This window comes from Cryptomeria japonica, chromosome 1, assembly GCF_030272615.1.
Source record: "Cryptomeria japonica chromosome 1, Sugi_1.0, whole genome shotgun sequence".
NCBI lineage: Eukaryota > Viridiplantae > Streptophyta > Pinopsida > Cupressales > Cupressaceae > Cryptomeria > Cryptomeria japonica.
In genome coordinates, this window is record NC_081405.1 from 599336834 (window position 1) to 599347173 (window position 10340).

The following is a 10340-nucleotide window of genomic DNA, read 5'->3' on the forward strand; positions in this document are numbered from 1 at the left end:
ATATTGGCCAATTATATTGGACAACAGTAGTCAATATAATCTTGAGTGTATCAAGTCGAGCCACAGGAGAAATTTTTTATGTGTAATCAACTCCAAGAGTTTGTGCAAACCCCTTGGCAACTATTCTTGCCTTATGGCATTCCATTGAACCATCTGTATGATATTTTACTTTGTAAATCCATTTCACACCAATCACCTGCTTATCTTTGGGAAGTGGAACTAATTCCCAAGTATTATTCTTATGAATGGAATTCATCTCATCATTCATAGCATTAACCCATACTGGTTCTTTCATTGCTTCTTTATACACAAAGGGTTCAACTTTAATTGTACTAAGCAAAGGAAAATTAACAACTTGATTTATATTGACACTCCTCTAATAAATATCAACCAAACTTTGTACCTTTCTTGGAATAGATCGTGGAGGTGAATCTTCACCTGAGTTTGTTCTTCTTGGAGAACTAGGTGAGATTGGAGAATTGGAACTAGAGCATGAACTTCCTCTTGAGTTTGTGGAGAGAGAAGGAACACTATTATCTTCCACATTTATAATTATTGATAGATTTTTTCGCACATCATCTTTCCATTGCCATACTCCCTCTTCATCAAAAAGTACATCCCGAATAACTATCCATTGCTTTGTCTCAAGATTATAGAATCTATATCCTTTAGTTGCAGTAGAGTAGCCCACAACGATACAAAGTTGGGATTTGGCATCCAACTTCTTCCAATTTTGATCTAGAATATGCAAATATGTCAAGCTTCCAAAGACTCGAAGATGAGTCACTAAAGTCTTGTGACCACTCTAGGCTTCCTTTGAAGTGAGATTTTTAATTGCTTTCATGTGACTTCGGTTGAGAATATATACTATAGTGTCAATTGCTTCTCCCCAAAAACTATTTAGAAGATTCTTTGTCTGCAACATTCTTCGTGCCATTTTTATAATGGTATAGTTCTTTCTTTCAGCAATACCATTCTGCTAAGGTGTATATGTGGCAGTAAGTTGTCTCTATATGTCATTCTTAAGATAAAAATCAGCAAACTCATTAAAAGTAAACTCTCCTCTATTTGTTTTGAGTGTCTTTATAGGATGCATGCTCTGTTTTTCAGCCATTGCTTTAAAATTTTTGAAGTATGCAAAGGCTTCTAAATTTTTCTTCAAAAAATAAACCCAAGTGTGGTGAGAGTAATCATCAATGAAGGTCAAAAAATAATGGTTCTTACCCAATGATTTCTCTTGCATGTCATCACAGATGTCAGCATGCACATTTGGCTCTCCAAGATTTACCTATTGGAAAACTATCTTGATGATGCTTGCCAAGTGCACACCCTGAACAAACTTCTTCTTTTTCCTTGATTGGATGAAGACCTCTCACCATATTCTTCTTATTCAATAAAGTGAGACCTTGAAAATTCAAATGACCATATCATTGATTCCATAACCATGAATCATCTATGGTTGATTTGAGAGCATGCAACTTACTAGAAATCAATTTTAGAGGAAACAATCTATTCTTTGTCATATAAGTCTTTGCTAGAAGATGATCATTATTAGATTGTTCAAAGATTTTGCAGAAGCTATCTTCAAATACAACTTTATAGTTCTTTTCTAAAAGTTGTCCTATTCTCAAAAGACTATGATGTAACTCTGGTACAAATAAATTATTATGTATATATGTAGTATCTCCTTGCTTAGTCTTGACTACAAGGGTACCTTTTTCACTTACATTAACCTCTTTATCATCTCTAAATTTAACTTTACTCCTCACTGAATCATCTAATTTGACAAAGAAATCAGATTTACCTGTCATGTGATTTGAGTAGCCATTGTTCAAAAACCAGACATCCTCTTGGGGTTCTTTTGACAAATTGCATGTAAAGAATGTAGAATTCTTTGTGTCAAAAGACTCTTCTACATATCTAGCTCTTGACTTATTCAAGTCAAATTTTGTCTTCCTACACTCAGATTTATAGTGCCCATATCTTTCACAATATCTGCACTGTATACTCCTTCTATGAATAGAATTTCATCCTCTTCCTTTGCTATTTAATCTTCCTCTTCCTCTATCTCTTCCTCTATTATTACTAGAGGGTAAAAGTACAAATTTGTGTCACACTTTCAAGGAGAAATGGTCAATACTGATTCAAATTTTGAAATTAAATCAATAGAAAGTGAAATATATGTTTTGAATTTTGAAATTATGTAAACTAATAAAATTTGTATTCTTTTGTCTATTTTATATTTGTAATTTTAACAAAAAATTCAAAAATTATTTGAATGTATTTTTTTATAAATTAAACATTATAATTTAGTTGTTGATAAAATGCTGAAATTGAAGTTACCCAAGCCGCCACATTTTATTTAGTTAATTTTACCTTTTTTCTTCAATTTTTTTATGTATATTGATAACTTGAAGCATTACTGCATAGATATAGTTTTTACTATTTTATATAAATATATATTTTTCAATACATTTGAAAAGGAGATTTGGAATTTTACTGCATGCGATCATCATGAGACTGCAAAGAACTAATTAATTTTCTAGTCTAATATAGTTTCACCTTGAGTGCTAAGTTGATTCACAATACCTTGAGTCCTAGTAATAAATTCATCAATGGACTCAGATTCCTTCATCCTCAAATTTTCAAATTCTCTTCAAAAAGTTTAAAGTCTTACAAATTTGATGTTACATGTACTTTGGTATGTGGTTTGTAGAGCCTCCCATGCATCCTTTGATTTTGTCATATTGGCAATTCGAGGAAAGATTGATACATCCAAGGCAGATTGAATGGTGAAAAGAGTTTCTTCTTTCTATCTTCTTTCAGCTGATTTTTCTGTTGTGGTGTCCATGTATTTAATGTATTTTGATCAACAGGTTTCCACTAGTTCCCAGAGATCTTGGGATAAAAGTAGGGTCTTCATCTTGATACTCCAATAATCATAGTTTTCTCTAGTAAAGAATGGTGGCTGAAATGCTAAATCTTTTCCATTAGCCATTTGGAGATAACTGTTGCTCTAACTTTCAACCTACACAATGAAAAATTCTACAACCTAATCCCATACCAAATAAAAGATTGTACAATTAAGAAAACACACAGAAAACAAAACTATTTTATATTAATATTGAAAACTTGAATAAACTTCAAATTACAATTACATAGCACTGATTTATATAGAGTGCTGATCATCAACACCACCAATCATAATAAAACAATAAAATAATATTAAAAAACTGTTTTAAAACTAATAAAACAAAGCCTAAGGCTATCATAGCAGTTTTAAGAACAACTGATTTTGTTAAAGCAAAAAAAACCAGAAAAAACTGAAAATTAAAGCTGACTGTGCGTTCTCAGCTCCAGCTCAACAATCACATCTTCAGTTACCAAGACAATATTTAATTTTTTTTAAAGATTAAGAAAAAAGATGGGTGTTTGCATGCAAAGATTGCAGAGGTTAATAATTAACTTGTACCGCATCCATTTTTTAATAACATGTAGCATCTTCCACCTCTCATTTTTGGTTGACGATTGTATTCTTGGTTCTCTCTTTTATATACAGGTTTATTAATATTTTCTGATAGCTGTATCTCCACAATCCTACATTTTCTCTACTTCTGAGAAGAGAAAATGGATGATATTTCTGTCCTAGTTTAGTTTTCTTAATTATTCTAGAAGTTCTTTCGCTGTGTGGATTTCTCTCCTGGCTTATTCTGAGTGTCGTTTCCTTTACGCTTCCTTGCTGGCTGGAAGTACATCTATTTCTCACAGTGGTATTATAAGAAGCTCACGTTTTTCCAGCTTTATGTGCATTTATAAATCAGGGTATATGTTGACTTAGAATGTTCAAGAATAGAATTTCTGTTGCACTAGTAATCCCATTATTTGAAACATTTTTTAAATCTATCTTAACCTGGTTTAAAATCCTTCTTAGAGCTGATTATGTTTTATATACAAATACATGATTAACTTTAATATTGGCTTCTGATATACTTATACATATACATATATACCTACCATTAGGCTTTTGGACACTTCTATAAGATAATCAGTCTATGTGAGTGACTAACTAAAATGTGTTGAATTTTCCAACATCTGTAGCAAATCAGGACAAAGAAGAATTAAATTGGGTGGAGAAGAAATATTTGTAGCATAAATATAAGAAAATTTGTGAAGAAGAGGTTGGTTCCTTTTATAAAAATAGATTGATATCTTTGGCTAAGTTGGTGTTAAGTTATGAGGATTGGTCTTTCTAGCAAGTTAATGTTATAAAATTGTAATTGTGGATTAGTGTCTCTAATATGTTAGTGCCTACAAACTGGTACAAACTGGTACAAGAGCACCCATGCAAGTCGACAATCTAAACCACCAAAAAAAACCTCTGACTTGTTTTCTTTGTTTTTAATTTGTTTTGGTTTTTATTTGGCATCTCCGTGAGCTTTGCAGCCAACAAGATTGTTACCGTTATTTTCCTTCAGGAATTGATACTTTGAGTAAGGAAGAGTTGTTCCTTCACATGGAAACACTTTAAATACAAAGATACCTGATCGTCTACAAATATCTTCTTGAGCTTCCTGATGTTTTCAGGATAAATGCATCTGTTTCCAGAGTGCGTGTTATGCCATGTTATAATGTGTTGAACTCAATGCATCTGACAATTGGATAATTGGAGGAAATTTGGATAGTTATGCTGGAGGAGAAAGAGATTATATAAAATACAAGTCCATTTGTTTTCTTTTTCCTATCGATTTGAAAAACCATTCAGCTTCTGTTTCAAGACTGCATTGAAGGAATTAAAATGCAAGTCATTTTTAGCTATCGGTAGGAAATGAAGTGAAGGATGGCAGTGTAAAAGGAAGATGAAATCGAAACAAAAAGGCCAGCTTAAGTGGAAGATTATTACTGCAATATAGGTTAATAAAAAGAAAAGAGCCGGAGCAGCCATGTAGAAGAGAGATAAGGGGTGTCCGTGAGGAAAAAGCCAGACCTGTATATGGAAGAGGGATTGTGTGGGAAAGATAGTGTGGTTGAGTAAGTTGAAAAAGGGAGATTAACTGTAAAGCAAAGCAAATAATACAGCTGCGTGAAGACAGAGGAGAAAGACTATGCGTACAACAAGTGCTTGGTGGTGTAAGAATTAAGGCATAGACAAGATGAACAGAGGAATGTGTTTGTTATCCTTGAATTTGGAGTATGAATTTGATTGTTTCATGAGTGCCTGGAAGGTTTGAGTTCTATTGCTGTAATATTGCTAGTTTGGTAAGACTGTATAATAATGAATTGCATAACAAGCATGGAAGATTGTTTCATATTTTGTGAGACTAAATTTGGACAGTAGTTTCAAAGAGTCCTTCGCTGTGGTTTTATTCTGAAAGGATTTTCAAGTAAATTTTTATGTGCATCGTTTATGATTTTCGTTATTGTTGTTATTACCATTGTTTCAGTTATTGCTCTTATAATTGTTAAGTTTTGAATAAGTAAAATGTTATCTCTTCAATACTATCTATATCGTTATATATAAAATGGTATTTCATATAATTAAAAGAAATAGATAACAATAATCATACATTCATTTATATATTTCAAAATTGTAAAATATTAGAGTTTAAATCTCTTAAGGGAACAATAATCTTAAGAATATTGTAATAATATAATAAAAAATATAATAATAATAATAATCTTAATATATTTCTCTTTCATTTTCTATCTTTCAATTGTAAGAGCATATTTATCTTAAAAATGATCTATATAAAATATATCAATAATATTTATTTTCTAATTATATTTAATAATTTTATATAAATTAATTTTAAGTTATATGTTAGGGGAAGAGTACAAGTAGTTGTTATAGTTCGAATAACCTTTCACTCCTTGTACACTCAGCTGCCAATTACAAATTTAAAGAAACACAAAAAATGATAACTAAAATTTCATTAATAAATTTTACATGTACCAATAGCCCAATACTAGCTACCCACTTTTTAGCATTTTTGGACCATCATTGGGACATATGTGCATAAGTATTGACAATTTTAACTGCTTGGTTATTGAGACATTACTTTAAGTTAGAACAATAGCCATACACAGTTAAATCAAAGACAACAAAAAAGATTGACAGAATCAGTTCTAATGTTTAAGATTTACGACTTTGCAAAATTAACTATAAGGATTTTCCCTAATAAAATAAGGACACACCGTCAAATGCTAGGCGTATGAGTTCTAGGGGTCAACAAAATTGCCCATTTCTTTACGAAACGCGTACCCTCCGCGTACCCTAAACAACTTTTTTGAAACGTAATCTGAGATTCTAGAAGATAAATTTTAACCTAATCCGCATTAAAATATGTTTCCAGCTAGCCTAATAACCGTCTTCAAAGCTCCTAGACGTTAGATACATCGAATGGATTGAACTTTGCCACATTTCTGCTGGCATACTTCATTTCCTACAACAACCCGTCAGTACATAGGTATCATTTCACCTTTGAACCTGCAGAAAAATCCATGCCAAAGTCAATAAAGAAATACAACACATAGCGTACTCATCGTCCAATCTTTTCCTTTTTTGCTGTGCTGTAGAACACCACAAATCTTAACTTCTGGAATTAATGTTTTGGGTTTCTATTTATATCACCGGTCCTCGATTTCCAATGGGTATCTCGAAATTCTTTCCCATTGAGTTGTTTTCATGTGAGGGTTTTCATTTCTGTATACAACACCGCTCCATTTATAGAAATCAGCAAAATGCCACTAGTAAGATCAATCATTTCCATGGCAAATTCTCTATTTAGTTATCGTTCTTCACCCCTGCTATCATACAACTATCCCCTTCCCACAGCTGCATATAACGTTTTTATTAATCACCGGGGAATAGAGACAAAGCAATCTGTAGCTAGTCTCTTGTACCATAATCTCCAGAATAAAGGATTCAAAGTGTTTTTGGACCAGAAATCTCTACAAGGAGGGGAATATGTACCCGCGGCAATCAGGCAGGCAATAAGAAAAGCTTCAGTTCATGTTGCAATCCTTTCGCCGAACTATGCGGATTCTGAGTGGTGTTTGGATGAGCTCCATTTGATGCTTAAAACCGGGGCTCCAATTGTTCCCGTATTTTGGGAGATTCGACCTTCTCAGCTTCGAATGGAGAACGACAATGGTATGTACACCAGAGCTTTCCATAAGCATAAGCAGGCGGGAAAATTCAATATTAGAACGCTTGAAAAGTGGAGAAAAGCTCTGCGCAGGGTTTCACTCTTGGAAGGCTCTATTTATGAAGGGTAATATAGGTAGCTTAGCTCTGTCTTTTTTTATTGGACTGGTTTCTAATATATATACGTTTACTGCTTTCAGGGACCAAGGTGAGGTGCTGGAGAAAATATCAAAATGCGTAGCTAAGCATATTAGCTAGCCAATACATTTAGAGGGGATTTTAGACTTGTAGAGCTTCTAGGGGCAGGATCTCATGGTATATCTGTTCAAATAGTTTGCTTTAGCTTTGTAAGAGCAATACCTAACAATATATTTGTAAGAGTGTCGTGTATATTGTAAGAGTGAGGTGTATTTTGGTCTCTCATAGATGTATTGTATATTGAAAGATTAGTATAAGTCTGTTATATTCTACGGAAGTGATTGTAAGCTGATTGGAGGAGATGTAGCTAAGAGATAACAAATTAATATCTTTTATAAATTTGGTACATCTATTTATTGTTGATCAATTTATATAATTAAGAATTCTGTCCATCTATGCTGCCATATCATAATTTGGGTCACTTTAATGAATGTTTTTTTAAAGAGTATCCAATAATTTTATTGTGAAAGGGTCATGTAGTTATTATGTTGATTTTAATTTTTTTGAATATTATTTGTTTGATAAATAAAATAGAATAAATAGATTATTAAAGGTTAACTATAGCGATGACTTTACTTGTATGAATGTTGTTTCAACTGATGAGCATTATTATTATTATATTTTCTTTATTGATGGTTATTCAAATTATTTATTGAAAGCATAATCTAAAGATTTTAAATTTCTCTTTAAAAATATGGTGGAGTAGAAATAAATAATGTGATCGTGGTTAAAATCCATGACAAGCATACCTTTGTGATGATGATTTAAGGTATAAATCTAAAGATTTTAAATTTCTTATTAAAAATATGATGGATTAGAAATAAACAATGTGAACATGGTTGAAATTCATGGAAAGCATGCATTTCTCATAATGATTAAAGCATAAATCTAAATATTTTTTATTTTCTCATTAAAAACATAATAGATTAGAAATAAACAACATGATCATGGTTAAAATTGATGAGAAACATACATTTCTCATATGACTTTTTGCTTGTCCCAATTTCAAGAAGCTAAGAACAACGTGAAATTCATAAGTTGTAGTACCAGACAGCAAAGATCCATTACCCAGGAGATGCATTCATCATATATTTGCAAGTACTCCTGACGAAATCGAGAAGGGCAAAAGGGAAAAAGCTTTTCAAATACCATTTTAAAGAAATAACACAAACTCAGAACGCAATTGCGAGAAAGGCCCTTGCCCATGATTAGTTCACTTTATTCCAAATAAATTACATAATCGTCGTGGGCATGTGTCATTTTCATTGTAGACATTGACTTTATATTACGATGACGGTTCATTCGTTTTTCTGCTGCATTGCTTGAACACTTAGCTAGGTTTTTGTCTCATCCAAAGCCCTCTTTCCTCCTTCTTTCTTCCTCTAAGTTGCTTCATGTCCAATAATCTGTTCTTATTGGTGTAATCCCTTATTCACTTCAGCTCTTGCAGTCATTATTTTGTTACGAGCCTGTCATAAACAAGAATGAATTTTTAATGTGAAAAGAAGGAATGATCGTTTTTAATAGTACACCAGGCAAATTATAAAAAAATCATAATATTGATCTATTGTTATGTTGAAATGAGGATTTGTAGGATTGATTATTTTTCTTCCTACAGAATAAGGAAATTTAAGTTTGAATCAATCGATATTAATAATAATTAGAAAAATCAAAGTTAAATTTCATCTTAAATTTTAAGATAAAATTGCAATAGTTTGTAGATATTAAAATAATGGATGTTTGAGACAAACTAGATACACAAGATTTTTGTTCATCTTATTATTGGCATTATGAAACTACAATTTATGATGAAATTAGAGTAATGGTCACTTGATAAATTACATGAACAACATTTTTTGGCCATTTTGAATTGCAGTGTTGTATTAAGCTTTAGCAATAGAAGTTATGAATTGTAAATAGTTTTGTAAACATATATCAATGAAAATTTCAATTTTACAAGGCAAAGTGTCTGTAGATGTAGGAGTGTGTGATATCTATTGAAAATTTTGATTTATTATAGATTTTAATGTGAATTATCCTATACTTGGAATTCAATTGACTATGTCTAATTGTGCTTGAATACTAGGTTCATCCATTTTAACTTTGTTATGTCAATCACATATAACTAACATAAGATAATTTCTAATGGATCTCCTTTGGTCAAGTTTTCTTAATTGTTGCTCTCTATAATCTCCTATAATCTAAGATAATTCTTAATGGGTTCCTATGATCAATTTTACTTAAGTGTTTCTCTCCATCATCTCTCATTTTGGAAGTTGCAAAGGTCCCCAAACTTACTAAGTATGGATATTCTCTGCCCAAATTCCAAAGATTGTGCTAAATGTCAAAGCATTAGATTTTTTCATGTTGCAAATATGCATAGAAATGGGAGGGACCAAAACAAAGCTACAAATGATCAATTTTTTAATTGAAATGAATAAAAATTGATTTTAGCTGAAAAACTAAATATGATCATGGTCAAGAGAGTGAAGGGTGTAGGAACACAATCCTTAGCATGTGGAATTTAATTTTTAGACTATTATTTTTTCAAACAAAGCTTCAAAGATTCAAATAGAGGATTGTTCCAATAAAAGAATAGTCATCATAATTTATAATTTTATGCATACAATTTCACTAAAATATATTAATAAATATACTTTTTTTAATTAGTTTTCAATTTGAAAACATTATAAAAATTAAAAGATAAGCATATTCCTCTTTTTTTTTTTTTTTTAAAAACTAATCAAAAGTTATATTTTAGTATATATAAATTCTGTAATATTCAAATATAATAAGATGTAAAAAATTGCAAATTTAATGGAAAACATATGAGATTTCTAGTTGCTTTTTATATATTTTATAGAAAACATGCCTTTAAACATTGACATACAAAGTGGGATCTTTTTCTTTGAACTTGGGGAAGTGGTTTCTAGGCTTCAAAGTGGTTATAACAAGGAGGAACTACCAATAATTTGGAAGGAGGTGGCTCTATTGTTTA

The 10340-nt window shown here is 31.3% G+C and overlaps 1 protein-coding gene across 1 annotated transcript; it reads left to right on the plus strand.

Moving 5' to 3' along the window:
* Positions 1-6765: 6765 nt before the first annotated feature.
* Positions 6766-7275, plus strand: LOC131048108 (probable 2' cyclic ADP-D-ribose synthase BdTIR). Its single transcript, XM_057981964.2, has one exon. The coding sequence runs from the start codon at positions 6766-6768 to the stop codon at positions 7273-7275; it is 510 nt and encodes a 169-aa protein (XP_057837947.2).
* The last annotated feature ends 3065 nt before the right edge of the window (positions 7276-10340 follow it).